The sequence below is a fragment of the Notolepis coatsorum genome, assembly GCF_963971535.1.
Source record: "Notolepis coatsorum genome assembly, chromosome: 19".
Taxonomy (NCBI): Eukaryota; Metazoa; Chordata; class Actinopteri; order Aulopiformes; family Paralepididae; genus Notolepis; species Notolepis coatsorum.
Window position 1 is genome coordinate 17,772,172 of NC_140183.1, and position 26,123 is coordinate 17,798,294.

General features: G+C 43.2%; 1 protein-coding gene across 3 annotated transcripts; it reads right to left on the reverse strand.

The window, feature by feature from the left end:
• Positions 1-650: 650 nt before the first annotated feature.
• Positions 651-13,115, reverse strand: LOC311246035 (zinc transporter ZIP1-like). Of its 3 annotated transcripts, none has more exons than XM_084336101.1 (4): positions 13,013-13,115; positions 11,624-11,899; positions 7,775-7,905; positions 651-2,468 (listed from the first exon to the last, which is right to left on the reverse strand). In XM_084336101.1, exons 2-4 carry the CDS (start codon positions 11,772-11,774, stop codon positions 1,689-1,691), a joined length of 1,062 nt encoding a protein of 353 aa, XP_084192227.1. In that variant the 5' UTR covers positions 11,775-11,899; positions 13,013-13,115; the 3' UTR covers positions 651-1,688. The 3 variants fall into 3 exon arrangements, with proteins under 3 accessions (XP_084192227.1, XP_084192229.1, XP_084192228.1); XM_084336103.1 differs by having other exon boundaries at positions 11,624-11,878; positions 13,013-13,073; XM_084336102.1 differs by lacking the exon at positions 13,013-13,115 and having other exon boundaries at positions 11,624-11,937.
• Positions 13,116-26,123: the final 13,008 nt, after the last annotated feature.

Below are 26,123 nucleotides of genomic sequence, written 5' to 3' on the forward strand. Positions count from 1 at the left end.
TTGAGGATTGAATGCTCCCAAGCACTGGAATACACAAACATCATGTAGAATACATGTACTTTTACTTTTGATACTTAAGTACTTGCAATATGAAATACTTAAGTCAAGTTTTGAATGGGGGACTTGAACTTTTACCAGAGAGTACTATTTTATCTGGGTATTTCTACTTCGACTCAAGTAAAAGAACTGTGTACCTCTTCCACCACTGTGACCAGGTAACACCTATCTGATAAGATTGTTGTTCGATATTGTGATTTAGTCCAGACCCTGGGTGAGGGGGATAACGGAGTGAGACTAGTGAACCCTACCTGTATATGATCATCAGAAGGGTCTGTTTACATTGGGCTAACCGACTCCTCTTTTTGGCTAAGGTCGCCATGGACACACCTCAAGGACAGTACTGGTGTAGTAGGCTAGACAAACGTATCTCAAATTAACATACATTCATCTGTTAGGCTGACGTGTGATAAAACTGTAAACAAAAACAAAAAAAACATCCAAAACCAGAATGAATGAACTTAGAATGATAGGCAAAATATATGTCCTGCTGTACAGGCGAGTTGTACCACGTAGCCATGCAGTTTGTCACTCCAGCACTTTGTCACAATACAAAGAATGTTCATGTGTATTTTATACAATCAACTGGATGATTAAAACAGTGTTTAACATTTCTTTAGATTAGGCCATTTTGGTTGTAACTACAAAAATACAACTTTTCAAAGTGTCATTCATTACCTGAAATACAAAACAGATGTAGGATTCAAGCCCTGTAGTAGTTTTCCCTCATTTCAATATTTCCAACAATTAATCTATTGTGTTGGTCATCATAGCCTTCCCGTCGGAGAGTACAATAAAGGGCTTCTTTTCAACATGAAGAAAAGGAGGCAAATCAGAATTCTTCCCATACCACAAGCCAGCAAGCACACAATGAATCTTCTTGTTTCTCCCTGTCCACACTGTAGAACTGCATATTCAAGAATGTTGTGAGTTTCGATAGCAATATTCATTGATGCTAAGCAATGGGAATAATGGTAGTTGCTGAGGTGGATATACTGTAAACACAGCATGCAATATAGATGGTAACTGCTCTCCTACAGTATTGTCCAGTGCAAGAGGTGGATAGACTCTGCACACCCTTCATTAGGTCTCATTCACATCTAATCAGACAATGTGGGGGGAAATGCAAGTCTTCTTTTGAATGGGGGTAGTTGCTTCTTTTGAATGGGGTAGTTGTTTCTTTTTAATGGGGGTAGTTGTTTCTTTTGAATGGGAGTAGTTGTGTTGGGCTCCGGTAGTTGTTACTACATGGGGGTTGCCACAAAAAAACTTGAACTTAAGTCAAATTTTGCCGTAACGCACCAATAATGGAGGTAACCATGCAAGACGCCCACCTGCTCATCGGGGGCAGTTAGGGGTTAAGTGTCTTGGTCAATGACACTTCGACACGCTGCCCGGGAGGAGCAGGAATCGAACCGGGAGCCTTCCGATCACCAGACAACCGCTCTACCTCCTGAGCCACTGTCGCCCCAAAAGATGAGGGGTTGGGGGGTTAAAAAGCTCACAGCATGACGTCACACAAATGGCCCATCCGCACCAACGCACCAACCTGTGGTGAGATGCGGCATTGTCTGATTAGATGAGAATGAGTCCTTACACTACTGTTGCTGAGGAAGACTGGGGTGGCTCGGCTACAGTTTGATGAAGAGCACGCCGGTGACCACAGCGAAGCCCAGGAGCAGCATGGCCACCTTGGGGATGCGGTTCCTGGCAGAGTTCAACTCGTGCGGCAGGATCTCCATGAAGGTGATGTAGAGGAACGTTCCCGCCGCCAGTCCCTCCAAGGTGGACCTGGAGAGCTGGTGCTGCGGCGAGGCCTTGGTCTCCGTGAGGGCCACACCCACGCCGATGCCGAGCGGCGACATGACGGCGAAGAGCAGCAGGCAGCCGGCCACTACCGTCCGCTTCAACCCGCCCTGGGCCAGCTTCAGGGCCAGGCTGAAGGAGATGATGCTCTTGTGGATCACCAGAGCCAGACAGATCTCCAGCACCCGCTCGCTGTCCTCCTGCAGCCCCACCGCCAGGCCCTCGAACACAGAGTGAAGCGACAGGGAGAAGACCAGGATGAAGGCCCGCAGAGCGGAGTGGGAGTTGACGACGTCCGCGTGGAAGTGGCTCCCGTCGGGCCCCGAGCCTCTGGACCCGCCTCGGGACCCGTCGTACTCCTCCGAGACCTGGTGGTGGGAGTGTCTGCGCCCGTTCCTGTCATTCGATTGGACGCCGGGGTCCACCAGCAGGGCACGCTTCTCCTCCGAGGGGAAAGACGATTGGATGCTCGCGTCCACCAGCAGGGCGCGTCTCTCCTCCAAGGGGAAAGATGACTGGTCCTTGAAGGCCAAGACTATCTGTTCCAATACCAGGACCAGGAAGAAGCCCATGGCCACGATGAACTCTGGTAAAGGGAACTGCAGCTGAAAGAATGGAAGGAAAGGGAAGACATAGTTTGAACTCTGGTAAAGGGAACTGCAGCTGAAAGAATGGGAGGAAAGGGAAGACACAGTTTGAACTCTGGTAAAGGGAACTGCAGCTGAAAGAATGGGAGGAAAGGGAAGACACAGTTTGAACTCTGGTAAAGGGAACTGCAGCTGAAAGAATGGGAGGAAAGGGAAGACACAGTTTGAACTCTGGTAAAGGGAACTGCAGCTTATGCCTATAGCGCCCTCTTGTGGAACAGTTAAAGTGCAGTTACATACAATCATATTATTACTTACACTTAACACTTCATTACACGTGTACTACACGATACAATTAAGTAATTAACATCAACATGGAAGGAACTTCCCACCACAGTCAGGACAGCCAAAACTTGCCCACGTTTCCACCATCAATTAAAAACACACTTCTTCGGGGCGCCCCAGTGGCGAACCACATAACGTGCTGAGTCGCGGCATGGCCGACCCGGGTTCGATTCCCGGACCTGTCGTTATTTGCCGAATGTCTTCCCCCCACTCTGTCTCCCGTTCCTCCTCTCTCTCTCTCTACTGGACTGCCCAGTAGAAAAAACAAAAAACGCAACATTTTTATTTTTAAAACACACTTCTTCAATAAATATCTGAAATAAAAAATATATGATATACATATATTGTGTACTACTAAGTCATCTACTATGACTATATTACTACCTGCTATGCGAATATATATATGCTACTATGCACTCAAGAGTGTAGCACTCAAGTTTGACACTGTTTGACTAACAATATCACTTACCCTAAGCTGCTACGGTTGTACTCCTGCTGACTTGTTGTACAGAACATGTAAGTCGCTTTGGATAAAAGTGTCAGCTAAATTACTAAATGTAATAAATTTTTTAAAATGTATTTAACCTTTATTTTAACAGGTAGTCACTTGAGATCAATGATCTCTTTTTTCGAGCAAGACGAACATGATTTCGAGAGCAAAATGGCAGCAAAACAAAAACAAACATACAAGACACAAACACAGACAAAGACATAAAAGGCAAAGTGGGGCAAGGGGATACATTTGAGCTGCAGCAAACAAGATTGAATGGGATTGGGGGAGATTGGAGGGTAGGGTAAAAAAGGTAGGGTAGAAAGAGGAGGGAAGGTGAGGCTTTGTAGGAGGTTGCTGGGGAGAGAAGGTCAAGTTAATAAATATAAAATATAACACCACATTATTCAGTGAAGCATCGACATTCTCTCATCTCATTCTTTAAAATGTCCGTAATTTGAACTTTAAAATCAGATAAGGTAGTGAGGGCCTGCAGTTTCAATGTTTTTTGAAGTCCATTCCAGGCAGAGAGAGCAGAGAACATGAAAGCCCTTTTCCCAAACTCTGTGCGGGTTCTGGGTACTGAGGCATAATAGATAGTCCTGTGATCGTAAGCTGTAAGATGGGTTTGATGTGATGGTGAGGTATGAACCGAGGTAAAAAGGGAGCTGACCAATAATTGCTTTATAAATGAAGGTGTACCAATGAAGCAGTCTATGGGGCGTGATTTTTTTCCGTAGCCGTAGTTTGCGAAGACGCTCTCTGATTGGCTAGCCCGCGTACAGCGAAGACCCTCTCTGATTGGTTTAGCGCCGAAGTGCTCTGGGATAGAAATGTCCGACGCACATTACATATATATTCTCTGCTTTGTGAAGTGGTTATGCTTTGGCCCTCTTTCGAAGTGGGTTATGCTTAGAGTTTGGAATCAGGGCTGGTGGTCCATCGCCCTGCTCTAAAGACAATGTATAATAATGTGTGAACAATCTTGTGTGTACAAGGCGGACATTATTATAGTCCAGAATTTGCTTTATCCCCTTGTCATTCCCAGATCATTCCTAGGCTTTGTATAAATGGTGTATACAAGTATTTTGCTTCAAATTAGATATATCCACCATTAAAAGAAAACATATATTTGATATATTTGCTTACAAAATAAAAGTTTAAGTTACGTTTTTTATTACCCAGGGACAATGCACATCAATCAATACTTTCGGTTTCCACATCAATGTAAATGTGCCAGAGTTTAGCTAATGAGCTAGTTTTCATCCGGAGTCCCTGTCTAACATGATGTCTTTATGGTGTGAGAGGAAACCAGAGTCCCTGTCTAACATGATGTCTTTATGGTGTGAGAGGAAACCAGAGTCTAACATGATGTCTTTATGGTGTGGAGGAAACCAGAGTCCCTGTCTAACATGATGTCTTTATGGTGTGGGAGGAAACCAGAGTCTAACATGATGTCTTTATGGTGTGAGAGGAAACCAGAGTCTAACATGATGTCTTTATGGTGTGGAGGAAACCAGAGTCCCTGTCTAACATGATGTCTTTATGGTGTGAGAGGAAACCAGAGTCTAACATGATGTCTTTATGGTGTGAGAGGAAACCAGAGTCCCTGTCTAACATGATGTCTTTATGGTGTGAGAGGAAACCAGAGTCCCTGTCTAACATGATGTCTTTATGGTGTGGGAGGAAACCAGAGTCCCTGTCTAACATGATGTGTCTTTATGGTGTTGGAGGAAACCAGAGTCCCTGTCTAACATGATGTGTCTTTATGGTGTTGGAGGAAACCAGAGTCCCTGTCTAACATGATGTCTTTATGGTGTGAGAGGAAACCAGAGTCCCTGTCTAACATGATGTCTTTATGGTGTGGGAGGAAACCAGAGTCCCTGTCTAACATGATGTCTTTATGGTGTGAGAGGAAACCAGAGTCCCTGTCTAACATGATGTCTTTATGGTGTGAGAGGAAACCAGAGTCCCTGTCTAACATGATGTCTTTATGGTGTGGAGGAAACCAGAGTCCCTGTCTAACATGATGTCTTTATGGTGTGAGAGGAAACCAGAGTCCCTGTCTAACATGATGTCTTTATGGTGTGGAGGAAACCAGAGTCCCTGTCTAACATGATGTCTTTATGGTGTGGGAGGAAACCAGAGTCCCTGTCTAACATGATGTGTCTTTATGGTGTGGAGGAAACCAGAGTCCCTGTCTAACATGATGTCTTTATGGTGTGGAGGAAACCAGAGTCCCTGTCTAACATGCATGTCTTTATGGTGTGGGAGGAAACCAGAGTCCCTGTCTAACATGATGTCTTTATGGTGTGAGAGGAAACCAGAGTCCCTGTCTAACATGATGTCTTTATGGTGTGAGAGGAAACCAGAGTCCCTGTCTAACATGATGTGTCTTTATGGTGTGGGAGGAAACCAGAGTCCCTGTCTAACATGATGTCTTTATGGTGTGGAGGAAACCAGAGTCCCTGTCTAACATGATGTGTCTTTATGGTGTGGAGGAAACCAGAGTCCCTGTCTAACATGATGTCTTTATGGTGTGGGAGGAAACCAGAGTCCCTGTCTAACATGATGTGTCTTTATGGTGTGGGAGGAAACCAGAGTCCCTGCCTAACATGCAGACTCGAGGAAACCCACGCAAACACGGGGAGAACATGCAGACTCGAACACAGGACCTTTGTGCTGTGAGGCAGCGCTGCTGACCACTGTGCCACCGTGCCGCCCACGGCTTTATCCTTCGCTGGAGCACGAGGGGTCACTGAATGGTTGGACGAGTATGAAAATGATGTGAAGCGTATGCTATGGCCTCCACAGTCACCAGGTACTATCAACCCAGTTGAACACCTGTGGGAGATGTTGGACCGACGCTCTCCGCCATTATCATCAAAACACCAAATGAGGGAATATGTTTACATTTTACATTTACATTTAGTCATTTAGCTGAATGCTTTTATCCAAAGTGACCTACAAGTTATGTACGACAGGTCAGCAGGAAGGGTACAACTCTTACAGCTGAGTAACAATGTTCGTCAAACAGTGCTGAAACTTGCGTGCTGCAGTCTTGAGTGCATAGTAGTAGAGACATATTAGCATAGTAGGTAGTAATATACTGTAGGCAAGGAAGATTATTTAGTGGTAAAGTGCATGATAGTAAAAGACAGTATGAATGTTATTTATTTATGTATTTATTTATTTAAAATTTCAGATATTGATTGAAGAAACGTGTTTTTTGTCGATGGCGGAAAATTGGTCGGTTTTCGGCTGACCTGACTGTGGGGGGGGAGTTCTTTCCACCATTGTGGAGCGAGGACCGAGAATATGTTCAGGAAGAAGGGTGTTCCGTCCCTCCAGGGGCGTTCCAGAGACTTGTAGAATCTGTGCCGAGGTCTTGGCCCAACACCTCACTAAGACACTTTATGTTGGCTTTTCCTTTAATTTGTCACTTGTCTGCATGTTGAGTACAGGTAAGCACTGGGACCACGGTTGCAAAAGCATTTTGAAGTCGACCAGTAGGGGGCACTAAAGTAAATAGGTAAATTGATGCATTTTGCACATCAGAGTTTCAATGTGCAAAACCCTTAACACAGAATGCTATACTGCAAATTTTGGGTTCAAAATGCAATATACCATGCAAAATTAAAATACCAGTGTCAAATCAGAGAATAGTATATGCAAAAGCTTATAACAGCACCAAAACATTAGATACCACTGGTCGGCTGTAGTGAGGATAGAAGCCTTGCATCACGTGTCCCCTCCGGTACACGAGGAGGCAGCCTGTCACATCTTTTCACCAGACAGCTCGAACTCTCAGTGGCGAGGAGTAACGCGTGGGAGGCTCACGCTGCCCCCGATACTTCCTGTTTCTGCTGAACAGGCGTCACCCAACCGACCTGTAGGAGTCGCTGTCCACAACGTCCAATCCCCACCCACCGGCTTTCCCACCCTCTAACACTGCCAATTGTGTTAGTATGATGGCCGGCCAAGCCGGTAGCAACGCCGAGAGCCGGGCTCGATACCAGCATCTCCTGCGTTAGTGGCGAGTGCCTTGCCCACTGCGCCACTCAGCCCTGAGTACTTTATTATCTAAAGATGGTAAATTGGAGTGTTGTGTTCATTCATAGTTAAAGACAGCAGACTTTATTATCTAAAGATGGTAAGTTAGAGTGTGGTGTTCATTCATAGTTAAAGACAGTAGAGGTTGAGTACTTTACTATCTAAAGATGGTAAGTTAGAGTGTTGTGTTCATTCAACAGTAGAGGTGGAACTTGAGTACTTGCTGGTGATATATAACATCCACACTCCACGTGATTTAGATTTAACCTCACAAATGCAAATCCAAATAATACAATTATAAGAAGAATGGGCTGTCCAAATTACTTTAAAATGGACTTATATGGTTCTTCAGTGCAAAGGTTCAATCAACCCTGGATAAAGTTGAATCAGCAAAAAGGAGACTAATAGAGGACTCTGACAGCCTTCGGGTTCTTACTGTGATTCCCATGTTGCTGAAGGCGGCGTTGATGCCAGCCAGGTAGTCGGGCAGCAGGTCCAGCAGGCATGTGGCGAGGAACACTCCTCCAGCGAAGCAGTTCACCAGACTCAGCCAGCGGTGGCGCCTCTCTGTGGAACCAACACAGCAAAACAGATCAACCTGTAGAGATCTGCTCAGGCCTTTTGTAGAGCTACATTTTTAAAAACTACAAGGGTGAATAATACTGTTTTGCTTGCTTTTTTTTCTTTTCTTTAGAATACTGTTTTGGAGTCAAGATGTTTGTATTTTTTGGTAAGAATATAGGATAGGACAGGCACATATAAGCACTATGCTTCAGTCTGTACCTTTTCAATCACTGTAAATAATCAAATATTGATAAATGATGATGTATATTGTACTGTGTGTGATGATGACTGAAAAAATAAACTACTACTACTATTACTACTAATGACATCTGAACCCAGGCCCAAACCTCAGCTGTTAAAACTTCAGAACACTCAAGGTCCATTGGGTCCCAATAGGTTTGGGGCAAAAAATACCAAGTTGTACCCCGTCACCGATAGGTAGAGTATATCCCAGTTCTCTCAAAGCATCATCAGACTATTACTTCCTACATGGCCATACTTTGTATGACCCAAGCTTTTGGCAGGTTAAAGTTCATGCAGTACAACACATCCACCGAATGATAATACTGTATATGAAGGCAGAGCAGGGGTAGACTAGGCACATCCCCGCTCATAACCCCCCCCCCCCCCGCCCCCCCATCCATCTTCAAAAGCATTATGATGAGCTCCTGAGTGAGAAGTGGCAAACTCCGGTCACAACTTTTGCAACACGGTCTCAGGCATAACAGAAAATATTGTTTGGTTCCTGTTGGTTGTCAGTTAAGGCCATGGGTAGGTAGGGAATTTATTTAATTAAATTTTTTATTTTATTTTTTCCCACAGCGACTATGGATAGGGAATTTCTTTATTTAATTAAAATGTTCACGACAACATGGATGCATGTACTCTGCCAGCATGTTTAATATCCATAATACTAAAGGTTTGACTAAGATTTGTATGAAACTTTATTGTAAAAAAAAAAAAAAAAAAAAAAAAAAAATTATATATATATTTTAAAACTCATAACATAAATTGGGTCGCACCTAAATCGGCAGGGTCGGTCGGCAACCGGAACCAAACCATTATTTTTGTTAGGCCTCATCAGAAAATGTCAATAAAGTACGACCACAGGAAGAAAGGTACATAATGTACATTATGTTATAGCCATATATAGCATTGGCAATACCTGGAACTCACATTAGAACCATTTCCTCCTGCACCCACACCCCGGCTTAGGCCTACCCTAAACCAGGTTCATATCCTATTCCCTACACCTACACTCCTTACCCTAAACCAGGTTTGTATCCTATTCCCTACCCCTACACTCCTTACCCTAAACCAGGTTCATATCCTATTCCCTACCCCTACACTCCTTACCCTGAACCAGGTTTGTATCCTATTCCCTACCCCTACACTCCTTACCCTAAACCAGGTTTGTATCCTATTCCCTACACCTACACTCCTTACCCTAAACCAGGTTTGTATCCTATTCCCTACCCCTACACTCCTTACCCTAAACCAGGTTCATATCCTATTCCCTACCCCTACACTCCTTACCCTAAACCAGGTTCATATCCTATTCCCTACCCCTACACTCCTTACCCTAAACCAGGTTCATATCATATTCCCTACCCCTACACTCCTTACCCTGAACCAGGTTCATATCCTATTCCCTACCCCTACACTCCTTACCCTAAACCAGGTTCATATCCTATTCCCTACACCTACACTCCTTACCCTAAACCAGGTTCATATCCTATTCCCTACCCCTACACTCCTTACCCTAAACCAGGTTCATATCCTATTCCCTACACCTACACTCCTTACCCTAAACCAGGTTTGTATCCTATTCCCTACCCCTACACTCCTTACCCTAAACCAGGTTCATATCCTATTCCCTACCCCTACACTCCTTACCCTGAACCAGGTTCATATCCTATTCCCTCCCCCTACACTCCTTACCCTAAACCAGGTTCATATCCTATTCCCTACCCCTACACTCCTTACCCTGAACCAGGTTCATATCCTATTCCCTCCCCCTACACTCCTTACCCTAAACCAGGTTCATATCCTATTCCCTACCCCTACACTCCTTACCCTAAACCAGGTTCATATCCTATTCCCTACCCCTACACTCCTTACCCTAAACCAGGTTCATATCCTATTCCCTACCCCTACACTCCTTACCCTAAACCAGGTTCATATCCTATTCCCTACCCCTACACTCCTTACCCTGAACCAGGTTTGTATCCTATTCCCTACCCCTACACTCCTTACCCTAAACCAGGTTTGTATCCTATTCCCTACACCTACACTCCTTACCCTGAACCAGGTTTGTATCCTATTCCCTACCCCTACACTCCTTACCCTAAACCAGGTTCATATCCTATTCCCTACCCCTACACTCCTTACCCTAAACCAGGTTCATATCCTATTCCCTACCCCTACACTCCTTACCCTAAACCAGGTTCATATCCTATTCCCTACCCCTACACTCCTTACCCTGAACCAGGTTTGTATCCTATTCCCTACCCCTACACTCCTTACCCTAAACCAGGTTTGTATCCTATTCCCTACACCTACACTCCTTACCCTGAACCAGGTTTGTATCCTATTCCCTACCCCTACACTCCTTACCCTAAACCAGGTTTGTATCCTATTCCCTACCCCTACACTCCTTACCCTAAACCAGGTTTGTATCCTATTCCCTACCCCTACACTCCTTACCCTAAACCAGGTTTGTATCCTATTCCCTACCCCTACACTCCTTACCCTAAACCAGGTTCATATCCTATTCCCTACCCCTACACTCCTTACCCTGAACCAGGTTTGTATCCTACGATTAAGACATAAAGTTAGGGTTCAGGTTAGGGTTCGATCCCCAGCAGTGGTGCAGTCCTAATATGGGAACTGGTAACACGCCACGCCACGTGCACGCGTGCGCGCGGGTACGTGCATGCGCACATAACTGATTTATACACACACACATGCACGCACACACACACGCACACACACACAAGCGCATATACGCAAGTGCAATCTTTCAAGCTCTTCTTGCTCTCTATTTGTGTGAATGTGCGCGTGGAAAGCTGGCGCGCAGCACAGACGCTTGATTCAATATCATAAGCAGCTGAGACCCCCATCACGAATTCCGAGCCACATTAGTATTCACCTCCACTGCCTGTGTCACACAGAATGAAGGGGGAGATGCATTCAGATAGCCAACACCCAGACACTTAGTCTACCTGCGCTTTTTGTTATGTAAAACGGTGACCGGGTACTTAGTCACAATGAATGGATACAGCGCATTTTTGTGTGCGCGTACACGCGAGTACACATCCGTGCGCGATCGCGTGTACTTCTGCCTCAGTGATCTGGTAACACGGCGTGTAACCGGGTGTGACCGCGACTGCACCACTGATCCCCAGCAGGGGAACGTAAAGGTTTTCTGAAAACGTAAAAAGTGAAAGATTTTGAAACATAATAACATAATACATGTTAAAAAAATTAAAAATAGCAAAAATAGTCTTATTTGTTACATTGTCAATACAATATGTAAATAAATGACTACCGTATGTATATATTTTTTTCCTGTGGTCGATTAGTGGGCTACTCTATTTACACATTTTCAGCGAGACCTTTAAGGCTGACCTTTGACACTGAGCTGCAGTTTGCACATCAGAACTCTAAATCTCTCGGTCCTCTCGCCAGGAACGAGGGATAACTCCTTTGCGGCGCTTACCTGGGTCCACGCTGCACCTCCCCGCTCCCCTGACGACGCACAGCGGGGCAAAGCCGCAGAGGAGTGTGGTCGACAGAAGCAGCACGAGCGCTCCGAGCTTGACCTCCAGGCCCGGGGCCGCGATAGGGGAGGAACTTTTCCCGAAGGCCATGTTTCGCACTCTTTTCTCACTCGTGAGTCAAGAAGCAGCAGCAGCAGCAGCAGCAGCAGCAGCAGCAGCAGCAGGGAAGCACTCAGACACCCTCCATGGTCTCACTGTGTTGGAGAGGATAGGACCTGTTAAAGGGAGACATATAGGCCGGTTCCAAAATCAGAGAGCCCCCGCCCGCCCACACACACACAGACACACACACACACATACACACACACACACACACACACAGACACACACACACACAAATAAAAAAGTTACATTTGACATTCCAATATTAAAAATATGCATGTTTCTGTAATGTATTGGATATTATAGCCTATAGCTAGAGTGTCAGCACCCTCTACTGGCTAGGCTACTATTGTCATGCCCTGTATTTGCGACCACACTTGAATAAAGTAAACCTGAGTTGTAAACAAGCATCGTGTCTCTCTGGGTGTTATTCTTATAGAGTATAATAATAACCCTAATATGCTACAGTTTGTTAAATGGTAAATGGCTGCATTTATATAGCGCTTTAGTTTTATCCAAAGCGCTTTACCATTTGTTCCTCACATTTGACCCATTCACTCACACATTCACGCACCGATGCCACATGCCAGAGGGAACCCTGCAAGGTGCCAACCGGCACATCGGGATCAAGTATCTTGCTCAAGGACACTTCGACACGCTTCCCGGGAGGAGCGGGAATCGAACCGGGAACCTCCATTATCCATGAGCCATTATCGCCCCTCTTGTTGATAATGTGTAGCCTGTATCTCCAAGTGATGCACAAGCGTCTGTCTGGTATTGTGCGAAAATGCCTGTTCTGATTTTATACCAGCACATAACCTACATCTTTCTCGAAATAAACCTTAAAACAAATGCATAACCTTGTCAATGATCTCAAGTCAGAGGAAAACAGTGATCTGCTTTCACGGGCTCTAACAGTCTAGTTCATTCTGTAAAGTTTTGAAGAAAAACAAGTAACCAGATAGGCTACTCAGTCATGAATATGACACTCACGGTTTGAAATTAAGTCTTGAACAGTTCAAGTTTCAAGTTTTGTTTTATTTGTCACATATAATGTATTGTACAGTGAAAAAATGCTTGGTTCTGTATGAGCCTCCTGCGATTGTGCTTCATACAGTAAAAAGTCAAAAGAATAAAGGCCAAAACACTATACAAAATATACAATATACAAACGAAAAGCTTCTATCTACAATACACAAACTAAAAGCTTCGGTTACTATGCCTACCTTAAGTTATTGTGCCAAAGCGACACCGAGACAGTCCTCTGGTTTACTCAACACAATGATACGACCGCGATGCCAAGAACTCCATTCTGTCCGGGAAGTGATGGTGACTCATTGCCATCAGCTGATCCAGTGAGGCGCCGGAGGATTTTAAAACCCCTCCTCATCTGATCCCGGATCTGCACTGTTCAGGAAAGCCCCTACAAAAAGCCTACACAAAGGAGTCCGCTGAACGGTTTCTGGATCAGTTTTCTGGGCGCAACTTCTAAACGTCGGTCTGCAAATTCTGGCGTCCAAGTTCAAGTTCAAGTTTTGTTTTATTTGTCACATAATAATAAGATACATGACATGTACATTACAGTGGAGCGATAGTGGCTCAGGAGGTAGTCGGGAGGTTCCCGGTTAGATTCCCGCGCCTTCCGGGCAGCGTGTCGATGATTCCTTGAGCAACACACTCGCGATGAGCAGGTCGGCTCCTTGCATGGTAGCCTCCGCCGTCGGTGTGTTGTGTGTGAAATGTGTGAGGGAATGGGTGAGTGAATGGGTGAATGTGAGGAACAAAAATTGTAAAGTGCTTTGGATAAAAGCGTTATACTAGTGTCATGTCATGTGCACCATTTACCATTACAGTGAAATGCTTAGTTCTGCTGCATGAGCCCCATGAGATCGTGCTGCATACACTATTACAGTATAAAGGCCAAACACTATACAACAAATATATATATATTCTCAGACAGACGTTTAAAAGTTGCGCCCAGAAAACTGATCCAGAAACCGTATACGACCTATATAGTACAAAGTGAAGTACAAAATGCAAGCTTTTAAAAATGCAATAATGCAAGGACGGTGGACTCTTGTCACATAATCATCCATTAATCTCGTCTGACAGATAAATAAGTGATGTTTGAAGCTGGTTACTAACAGCTCTGTAATATATATTTTTTTTGTATAATCTTTTCCCCCCTCCTTTTTCCGTTTTGCTCCCATCCCAATGTTAGTCGTTATGCCATTCGATCCCACTGTCTCTGCGGTGGTAGACAGACGCTTAGTCCGCTGCGCTACCCGATAATAAAATATTAATATTAAAAGAATGTGCACAAACAACCGCTAGGCTACCTCGCAAAACCTCTGGATAAGAAATAATAATGTGCTATTGAAAAACAAAGAAAGACAGACTTCAGTAATGGCCCATAGCATCACATAGCCTACATTTAGTCATGTATGACATTTTTCAAATGGTGATCATTATAATCTACACCAGAATATCAAGTTCAAATTCAAGTTCAAGTTTTGTTTTATTTGTCATGCTTGGTTCTGTATGAGCCCCCTATTGTGCTTCATACAAAAGTAAAAAGTAAAAAGAATAAAGTTCGAAACACTACAAAATATACAAACTAAAGTACAACCTAAAGTACAAAGTGAAGTACACAATGCAAACAATAAAGTACAAATGATGCAGCTTTTTTTAAATGCAAAAATTAGGTAGGGATGTATAGTGCAAATCCTTTTGTAATAAATATGCTTGTGACATCTTATGTCATCATTGTAAATTGAACAGACAAACCCAAAAGGACAAAAGAAGAACATGGTTTATGACAGACGTAAACACTTGCGTTGATGCCTGTCATGTGAGACCATAAACGGCTAACTTTACCTGCGTGGCAGTCGATAACACTTTATGAAAAGGCACAATATACTTTTTACAGCAACAGTATTGGGGAGTAGCTGTAGGGGCGGGGTTACACACAAGCACGCACACACACACACACACACACACACACACACACACACACACACACACACACACACAACACACACTTTTACACACACTTTTTACATTAAGTGTGTTTGGTTGTCTGAGATATTTTAGTACCTGGTACTAAAAAAAAGTACTGGGAACTAGCTACAGCCAGTCTTCTAATAATGGTGGTTGGGGTTTCAGTGCCTTGCTCAATGGCACTTCAGCAGTAGTTGTCGATGGAGGGGAGGTCGTTATTCACTTTGTTAAGCCTGTAACGTCTCACTGAGGCCTATGAAGTAATTTTTTATAGATTTAAAACAGTATGAAATACAATTAGATAAAAACAATTGTGATTGTTGGTGGGAGCAGGAAAACACAATATCCAGAGAGCAATATAGCAAATAGTCTTTGAAATAAATCAGGAAACCACAATTATCCAGAATCCAGAGAGCAATATAGCAAATAGTCTTTGCAATGCAAGGAGTGAATCTGTTAGGGTTTGTGGCTAGGGGAGGTGAGAGAACCCAAATGCTGGACAATGGTTATGAACCAGAGAGAGGAGGCAGAGTCGACGGAGTAAAGTATAATGAAAGGCTTTACTGAGCAGTAGTAAACAAGGCACGAACAAAGGTACACAACACTAAGCTGAGGCAGCTAGAAAACAAACGAGAAATAATACACAGCATGGCTGGAAAAGGCACACAGTGAGCGAGTAACAGGCGAGCAGTGTTGTGCTAGTTACTGAAAAATAGTAACTCAGTTACTTTACTAGTTACTCATTTCAAAAGTAACTCCGTTACGTTACTAGTTACTTACACCCAAAAGTAATGCGTTACTGTGAAAAGTAACTATTTAGTTACTTGAAGAAGAAAAAAATTGCTCCCATGCAGATACAGATACTCAAAATCGGTTGATCAACTTGACAGTTTCCATTCACATCACTGAACTCTGCTAAGCAATGTGGTCTAGATACAAACACAAATCTGACACAAACACAAATGTCCCGACGTAATAAGAAATGCACCGTGCCTAATTGCTCGGGGAGGTTGAGCGCAGGCACGTTTAGGTTGCGCGCATGGACGTTTAGGTTGCGCGCATGCACGTTTAGGTTCTAGGTTGAAAATAAGTGCTTGAGGAACAGCCTTGATATCTGTCGCCGGAGCGTTTCATTATAACCGTCTTGCAACGTTGTTTAAGATATCAATCGTGCATTGCAACGTTAGAATAGTTAGGATATCAATTGTGCATGAAAGGACTATATTTATATTGTTTGATTAGTATTGATGAGATTCCCTGGCAGATTTGTAGTCAAAATGCGTTGATCAACTTGAGTTTCCATTAATTTACATTCACATCACTGCACTCACCAGTGTCTGTCGAGATGTAATGTAACGTTAGTCCAGCAGCCCCTTAAACATTTTCTTTATCTCATTTCCATGTTGTACTGTATATATTCTCTCTCCAAGTAGTTGAAAAAAGTTTTCCGTCCCATTTGCTGTGTGTTGCCTGGTATCATTCTACGCGGGTGGCGAGTGGATTTGGATGAGTCCTGGTAGTTAACGTTAGACTCCAGTATCTTTGAGCCAAAACACAAATGACATAACTAAAACGTTATTTTCTTTTCGCTCGACAAAAGAGAAATACGCAAGTAGCTGGGCGCTGCCATTATCAGTCAGGATCAGGAATAGTAAACAAAACACGCCCCCAGCATAGCGTTTCCCCGCAGCCAGACAGGATATGAGGATAATAATAATAATAATAATAATCACTACCACTCGCTATCAATCTACGCCGTATATAACGCAAATAACGCAGTAAGGAACCATTCAGTAACGTAAGTAGCGTTACTGAATTTCAAAAGTAATGCGTTAGAGTACTAGTTATCGCCAAAAGTAACTTCGTTACTGTAACGCGTTACTTTGTAACACGTTAGTCCCAACACTGCAGGCGAGTAACAGGTGATACAGGATACAGGGAGCTTCACGGGAAACAGGTCTCTGTTCCGCGGATGGCAGGAACAGTACATGAGGTAAACAGAAACAATGGCGCGACACTGGTAGACAGGGGGCGGCATGAATATATACAGGAACTAATTAGAATAACAAGAAACAGCTGGGGGCTAGGACACAAGAATAATAATACAACACTGGGAATACAGGACTAGACGAACATATGAATATGAATACACACAGGGAACAACAGGGCTAGACTAGGACATATGGACATAGTATACTGGGGAGCACACAGGACCGATAGCAAATACACAGGGAGTACAATAGAAATTACTGTCAACAGGCTCCAGACAATATGGAAGAACAAGGGGACTGCCGCCTGCAGTACCGCGAACAGACCGCCAGAGCATGGCAGAGGATTGTCTATGTTCAGATAGTTCAGAGGGTTCCTGAGGCGACAGTTCAGATTATGACAGAATCCAGTGCACTTTTACATTAATTAAGAATAAAATAATAACATAAACAATACATGGAGATTACTTTTAAAATATAAACAAAAGCATTCTTTGACTTTCCACTTTCCATACATGGTGATATTTGTTATTTCTTGGAACAGCAGAATGCCTTTCTAACATTCCAGAATGACAATAGAATCATTAACATGACAAATGGTGTCATGCTGTTTCATTCACAATGGTTTAAGTTTTTTTTAAGATGTTTTGCTTATTATCAAATAAAGAATTGCAACTTGACTTAAGACTTGCTGAAAATGAATTGACAGTTGAATTGGACTTGGAATGACTGGCGACTTGACTTGAACCTGTGTTAAAATACTTGAAATCAAGTCTACTAGATAGTCTCAAGGTGCACATGGATAATGGAGCTGTAATTAACACAACACAAGGATTCAATGTCCCCGATGACATCACTGGTGGCCAATATTCTAACTAATTTACTCTCACACTAACTGAAAGTGTGCAAACCCGTTTGGAGTTCTTGGATCATGTGTGTGAGATTATGTGCAAAATAAATCGGCATTGTTTTTGGTGCCTCCAAGTGCCTCTTTAATAAACACGTTCCACAGATTCAAGGAAGTCATGTACAATTATACATATAAATCCATATACATATAAAACGATACATGTGTCCACTTTAAAGAGCTAATGGTTCCTGGACAAGACTGAATTGACTAGTGATGTGACGGACCCATGTACATGTCAAAATACTTCCCAAAGGTCAGTGAATACCACGATCACAACACCAGAGGGAGCTCCACAAATCATGTAAAACCCAGATTCGGCTCAAACAAGGGACTAAACACGTTTTGCAATTATGCCACATCAATGTGGAACGCCCTGCCTAAAGCTGTAAAGGAATGTGAATCACTACCCACCTTCAAAAACACTCTCAAAAAACACCTACGTGAGACTGCAATTCGAAACTGGCCCCTACAAATGTCCTAACCTAGTTGTACAGTAAATGACCAAGTAAGGCTTTGTCAATATTCCAATGTACAGTGTAAAATGTGTGTGTGTCCCCTACCCAACCCCCCCCCCCCCCCCCCACCTCCAATGTACAGCCCTCACCCAACCCACCCAACCCCACCCCACCCAACCAACCTCCTCCAATGTACAGTTTCTACGCCAAATGTATATACACTCCTTTTCTGGACACTTTTGTATCACAAACAGTACTGTATTTGCAAATCTGATATGTCATAAATGTATAGATGTAGCAGTACTGTCTATCTGTATGTCATGTATGTCATATATGTTATGATGAATTGAAAATGGGGGACCCTGATGTAAATAAGACGAAAGTCTTTCTCTGGTCTGCATCCCCTTAACAATTGTATGTATTGAGCTGTACTGTACTGTACCCATTCTGCAATCTGTTAATAAACTTTTCAATCAATCAATCAATCAGTCGCAAACGATCCGGTTATTTTGAAAGGCTCTTTGGTACACTACGAACGACGGGAGTCGTGGGAGACGTTATTTTTACCGTTCATTGTGTCCATTTCACCGCCTGCCCTGAATCCATTCCCCTTTACGTGAACACACGTGGATCTTGCACTTTATTGTTCACACTCAAAAGTTGTTAAGCATAAGGGCGGCTGAGTGGCGCAGTGGGCAAGGCGCTCGCCACTAACGCAGGAGATGCTGGTATCGAGCCCAGCTCTCTGCGTTGCTACCGGCTTGGCCGGTCGTTCATACTAATACAATTGGCAGTATTAGAGGGTGGGAAAGCCGTGGGTGGGGATTGGACGTTGTGGACAGCGACTCCTACACGTCGGTTGGTGCGCCTGTACAGCAGAATCAGGAAGTATCGGGGGCAGCGTGAGCCTCCCGCGCGCTACTCCTCGCCACTGAGAGATCGCGCTGTTCAGGTGAAAAGATGCGACGGCTGCCTCCTCGTGTACCGGAGGGGACACGTGATGCAAGGCTTGGTCCTCACTGCAGCCGACCAGTGGGCGGCATAGTCTAGCAACGTTCGAGACAGGGGAGGGGAGAATTGAAGGGAGAATTGGCGAGGTGAAATTGGGATGGGAGAAAAATAGAAAATAAGGAGAAAAAGTGGATACAAAAAAAAAAGTTGTTAAGCATCTAGTAAATGCATAACCGATACAATAACATGTCACGTGGGACCCCTTCTGCCTTCTATAACGAGATAAGGACATAACCGGTTGTTTTTTCCCCCTGTAAGAACGAATCGGGGACATTTTCGGGGTCACATTAATATAGGTCTATATTTTTTTATTCTAACTTTGGTGGACGCTTATATCACACTGAATTGAATTGATTGATTGAAAACTTTATTAACAGATTGCAGAATGGGTACAATACAGTACAGCTCAATACACACAATTGTTAAGGGGATGCAGACCAGAGAAAGACTTTCGTCTTGTTTACATCAGGGTCCCCCATTTTCAATTCATCAGGACATATATGACATACATGACATACAGATAGACAGTACTGCTACATCTATACATTTATGACATACCAGATTTGCAAATACAGTACTGTTTGTGATACAAAAAGAGTCAAGAAAAGGGAGTATATACATTTGACGTAGAAACTGTACATTGGAGGAGGTTGGGTGGGGTTGTGTGGGGGGGGGTTGGGTACATTGGGATATTGACAACCATACTGGGTAATTTACATTGGAGGTGGTTGGGGGGGGGGGGGGGACACTGTATAAACAAGCAAAACTGTACATTGGGGGGGGGGGGGGGGGAGACACTGTACAAACAAGCAAAATTGTACATTGGAATATTGACAAAACCATACTAGGTAAATGACTGTACATTGGAGGGAGTTGGGTTAGGACATTTACAGGGGCCAGTTTCAAATTGCAGTCTCCCGTAGGTGTCCCTTGAGAGTGGTTTTGAAAGTGGGTAGTGATCCACATTCCTTTACAGCTTTGGGTAGGGCGTTCCACATTGATGTGGCATAATTGCGAAACGTGTTTAGTCCCTTGTTTGAGCCGAATCTGGGTTTAACATGATTTGTGGAGCTCCCTCTGGTGTTGTGATTGTGGTATTCACTGACCTTTGGGAAGTATTTTGACATGTACATGGGTACCTTGGTTGTGTAGTGTATCTTGTAGACCAGGCCCATTGCAAGTTGCTGTCCTCTGTCGTCTACTCTAAGCCATCCTTGGTTGTCAAAGTGGGCAGGGGTGAGGTGGGTTCTAGGAGTAAGGTCAAGCAGTAGTCTGACCAGTTTGTTTTGAGATGTTTGTAATTTTGTTTTTAGCGCCTTTGAGGTGCTTTGGTACCATGAGGTGCAAGCATAGTCGTAGTACCCTTGAATGAGTGCTCCTGCCAGAGTCTTCAGGGTATTCTTGTTTACCAGAGAGGAGATCCGGTACAAGAATCTAGTTCGTTGGTTGACTTTTTTTTATTACATTGGATGCCATTTTGTCACAGGAGAGATTAGCCTCTAGGATGGAACCCAGGTAGGTAATTTCATCTTTCCTTGTGACAATATTGTCACCCACTGTAACTGAGAAGCCGTCAGTCTTGCTGAGTTTGTTATTTGAACCGAAGAGAATGGACTCTGTTTTGCCCATGTGTAATGATAGTTTGTTATCAGCGAGCCATGCAGATTTTGCCTAGTTCCGAGCTGAGGGTTTTTTCAACCTGTAACTTGTTTTTGTCAGAGACCAGCAGGGCTGAGTCGTCCGCAAACAGGAACAAGTTGCAGTCACAAGCTGACGACATGTCATTTGCATAAATTAGGAACAGTAGCGGTCCTAGTATGCTTCCTTGTGGAACACCACAGCTCACTGTGAGGGGGGGGGGGGGATAGGGTACCGTTTACCTCCACCATCTGTTCCCTCCCCTCAAGGTAGGATTGCATCCAGCTCACTGATAGACTATCAAAACCAATTGCTTTTAGCTTGTCAATCAGAATGGAGTGATTGACAGTGTCGAAGGCCTTTTGTAGGTCCAGCATGACCATGCCGCAGTATTTGCCCGCGTCCAGCTCTTGTTTGATGTGGTCATTCAAATAGAGAGTGGGATGTTCTGAAGCCAGATTGGAATTCGTAGATTAGATTTTTTTATGCTAGGTACTTTTCGACCTGTTTATATTTTTTCCATGACTTTCGAGATGGAGGTGAGAATAGAAACAGGGCGGTAGTTGCCTGGGTCTAGTTTGCTGCCCTTTTTGTGCAGGGGTGTTACTCTTGCTATTTTGAAGTCCTTGGGGACGTGTCCCTGTTTTATGGAGAGGTTTATTATGTGTGTGATGACTGGGGTGATGGCGGCTGCTGAGTCTCTGAGGAATTTGGAGGGGATGTTGTCATGGCCAGTGGCCTTGTTAGGTTGGAGGGCGCTCAGTTTTTTTGAGTACCTCATCTGTTGTTACCATTTCTAGCTTGAAGTCGTCCTTGCGGACCCCTAGGTTTTTGTAGTAAACTACTATGTGTTCTACCCCATAAAGCCCTGAGTGGGAGGGTAGTTTGTTTACCAGTGTTGTGGCTATGTTTGTGAAGAAAATGTTTAAGTAATTGGCTACATCCAGCTTGTCTGTGATGAGCATGTTGTCCGTTTTTATGTTTATGTTTGAGAATCTGGTTTTAAGTTTTTTACTGCATCCTAGTTGATTATTGAGTAATTTCCAAAGTTCACGTGGTTTGTTTTTGTTTTCCTCAGTTTTGTCATTGATGAAATTCTTTTTTGCAGTTTTGATCATAGAGTTTACGTCGTTTCTTAGTCTGTTTTCTTCTAGTTTGAGTTCAGTCACGTGGGCTTGGAGTTCACTGCTCGTGCTTTTGGTAAGCTTTGACTGCCTTTTACGAAACTCAGAGCATTTTTTGTCTCTGGTTTTCATAGCGGCCAGTATTTCGGAGTGCATCCACGGCTCAGTGCGATTTTTTACCCTGGTGGTTCTTAGGGGGGCCATGTCGTTTAGTATTGTTGAAAATTTGGTTTTGAAACCAAGCCATGTTTCTTCAACCAGTGTACCATTGAGTTCATCTGACCAGTCCAGACTCTCCAGTTCAAGGTTAAAGGCCTCGCTAGAGTAGGTTTTGAGGTCTCTAGATGTGACTGTTTTGTGGCAGCCAGCCTTTTGTTTTAGCTTTTTGCGGGTACAGAATATCATATAATGATCACTTAACCCGCATGCTATAACCCCTTTATTGGAGATCTTGGACTTGTCGGAGGTCAGAATGAGGTCAATGGTAGTCTGAGTTGATTCACATACACGTGTGGGTTGGGTGATTAGCAGGCCGTGCAGATCACAAAGCCTACTGAATGACTTGAAGACGGGTGCATCTTTTCGTTGCATATCCGTGTTCCAGTCTCCAATAAGAATTTTGTCTACATCCTCAACTCCAGCTAAACACCCGTCAAGTGTATCATAAAAGCCACTATGATCTGGCGGTTTGTAGATTGAGCCAACCAGTAGGGATTTCGCATTTCGAATAGGATTTCCACCCATACAGTTTCAATTGATTCATGATTCAGGTCATTTCTGTTGATGAATTTGGTGTCTTTGTGTATGTACATACAGACGCCACCTCCATGTTTGTTCCTATCATTCCTGATTATTGAGTAGTTCTCAATCTCTATCTCTGGATCTTTTACAGAATCGTCAAGCTTAGTTTCTGAGAAGCACAGTATTTGTTTGCCTTACCATTTATGAATAATTGTTTGATTTCATCCAATTTGTTTTTTAGGCTGTTTATGTTAAGGTGGAACTCATGTTGGATATCATACATACATTCTAACGATTTGAGGCGTTGTCCAAATCCTATCATTATCCTAGTGATTATTCTGTGGATAAACCAACGATTTAGATTCAAGACTGATAAACCAAGTAACCCCCTTCAAATAAACGTAATTCCCATCACTAGAATTGACTAATTCTGGTCTCAGGCAGAAAACGTACAATCTGTCTCAATGTCCTCTAGAGAGGAAATACTCTGCTACCAGTCTGTGTTCATAAATGGTGGTATTAACGAAGAACACTGTCATGAAGAAGCCTTGTGTGTGTACGTGTGTGTTACTGTAATTTGGTTAAATTAATGTAGCTGATATTGTCCCCCATGTGTAGAAAGTATTTCATGATGGGACCAAGCCAAACTAGTGACAATGCTTAGTGACATGAACACAACTAAAAGCTTTTTGGAGATACAAGGTATCTGCTAGTCGATATGTAGAATAGGTCTTTACAGTAAGACACATCAAAAACACAAACAACGTCTGTGTGAGTTGAAAATGCTGCTTGTCTATGTGATTCAATTCTCATTATTAATTATAATAATACTTTCATATGACGACTTGCTCTGTTGCACCACAATCCACATGAAGACATCCCAAGGCCTCTGATCAAAAGTGGAGCATGGCTCCAACACGCCAGCAGGTGGCAGTATCCCATCTCCAGAACTGTTCTGTTCATCACTCCAAAGCCATTGGTACATGAAGCTTCCTAGAAAATACGATATCTTTATTTTCATTAACCCTTTCACTACCACACTAATTGTTAACCTTCTGTAGTGTGGTTGATTTGATTTGATGTTTTATTATTTTTTTCGTGTTTTACATACAGGTGTACAAAGGGCAATAAAAAACTAAATGATATTCATCTTCCGAGTCCCAGATCACATAGAACACACAACCGCTCCTCCTTGGAATCTACCCACTTCCACAGCCAATGGCAGGGTGCCAGACCTCAACTGGGCACAGAGAGACCTCCGTCTTCTCTTTAAGTTTAACATTACATAAGGTTCAGTAGTGAAAGGGTTAACTGTCTGTAGTGTGGTAGTGAAAGGTTAACCTTCTGTAGTGTGGTAGTGAAAGGGTTAACCTTCTGTGTGGTAGTGAAAGGTTAACCTTCTGTAGTGTGGTAGTGAAATGGTTAACTGTCTGTAGTGTGGTAGTGAAAGGTTAACCTTCTGTAGTGTGGTAGTGAAAGGTTAACCTTCTGTAGTGTGGTAGTGAAAGGTTAGCCTTCTGTAGTGTGGTAGTGAAATGGTTAAGATGCTCACCGTCCTCTTGACTAATGATGATGATGATGATGATGATGGTGATGAAGACTTTATTTCAGACTCATGGTCCATATTACACATATACACAACAACAAGCAAAAATACAATAACAAAAGAAACAAGGCCAACAACATAGATTCAAATACATAAAGGCATCGATTCCAATGTTTCCACAAATCAGAGGAGTACCTTGTATCACTTTGTTTTACATCAGTAATGGCACCTATTATCCAGTTATTTTACTCTAATAGTCGACACATAAATTTAAACATCAAGTGCATAGGTTGGCTGCAATTTTGGGGGTTCTGGTTATTGACTAAATTGGATTGTTGGCACTGCTGGTAGTATTCCTAGGCGATCGTGTGAGTATATGAATATCAGGTCAGCCCAGATCCTTGAGGTCTTTAAGTCCTGGCTAAAGCCTCGCCTATTCTCCCTGGCCTTTGACCAGAGCTGAGCCTGCCTCCTAGGTCGTTACTTTTAGTCCTTTTATGCCTTATTTTTGTAATCTGCTTTTCTCTCTTTTATTTGTTTCTATCTGAACCCCTGCGCTTATTTGTATTTGCACTTTTTGCACTATTATAGTTAGTATATGTATTGTATATGTCTTTTTTTGCTCTATGCTTTTATCTTGATCATTCAACAAATGAGTCATGTTAGGAGAAATATTCAGACTTGTTGTATTTATGTTTCTACTGCTGTAGCATTAGTTATGTCTGTTATGTGATGTCTACTATACAAGCAGGTATTCACTCCTATGGTTTGTAATATCTTTGCACTGTAAGAGGTGCTGCTGTCCTTGAACCACATGTGCTAGTTAGTAAAGTATAGACTGTGTTGCTGATATGTCTCAGCACCAAGTCAAAGTCCCATACGTTTTATTATATATGGCGAATACAGTGACTGAACACCTACAGCTATATGATATTTACTCACTCAATCACCCACAATCTCTCCTTCCTTCCTTCACTCACACAGACACAGAGGGTTCAGAGGGCCATACTGGGAAGACGTGTGTCCTGGTAACGGTGCGCGCGCGGGGGGGGGGTCTGGATTGGTCGGCAAGGCCATCGATCATAAGGTGATGAAGGAAGGTGGGACACGGGAGGGAGAGGAGTGGACTCTAGAACCTGAATAAATTGAATGAAAATGTATTAAAACATTTCCAAAGGTACAGTAGAATTTGTCTCGACTTGCACATTTTCGATTGCTTAAAATGTGTAAACTTTGCCTAAATGCAGGGAGACTAAAGCAGCCCCTCAATTAAAAATAGAACCAGGTCTGATAGAATAGAACTTTGGTGTTATGGATAGTGTTGTCTGAGGACCCAATCGCGGAACAGAGCGAGGAGAGAACAGGCAGACGAGTGGAACGAGACGTGGAGCCAGGGGTGAAGTGTAAAAATTGTCTTTACTTCAAAAAGGGTAGCAACCAAAACAAGGAATCTCATAAATGAGAGCAGGTACAAAAACAACAGAGGAACCACAGCAGAGCTGGTAGGAGAAGGCACAACTAATCTACAAAATAAACACTAATAAAACGAGACTGTAAAAACGAAAACAAAGAATACAATACAAACTGAAAAACTAGACTTACTGAAAAATAGGGAGACAAGGAACGAATGACAGCGCAAGGACGAGGGTAACAGCAAGGACAGGATACTCAGGAACATCAAGACAGGGATCTCAAAACAAGGAACTCCAATAATGAACCAACACTGGAGGGTAGGGAACACACAGCATATATAGACAGACTAATTAAGACATGGGACACAGGAGGGCTAATTACCAACGAGGCACACATGGGGAGAAACACAAGACCAAACACTCTGGGGAAATAAACAGGGAAACAAACAAAACTAACCACACAAGAATAGACTGAACACTAGACAGAGTAAACAACCACCATAAGGGACAAA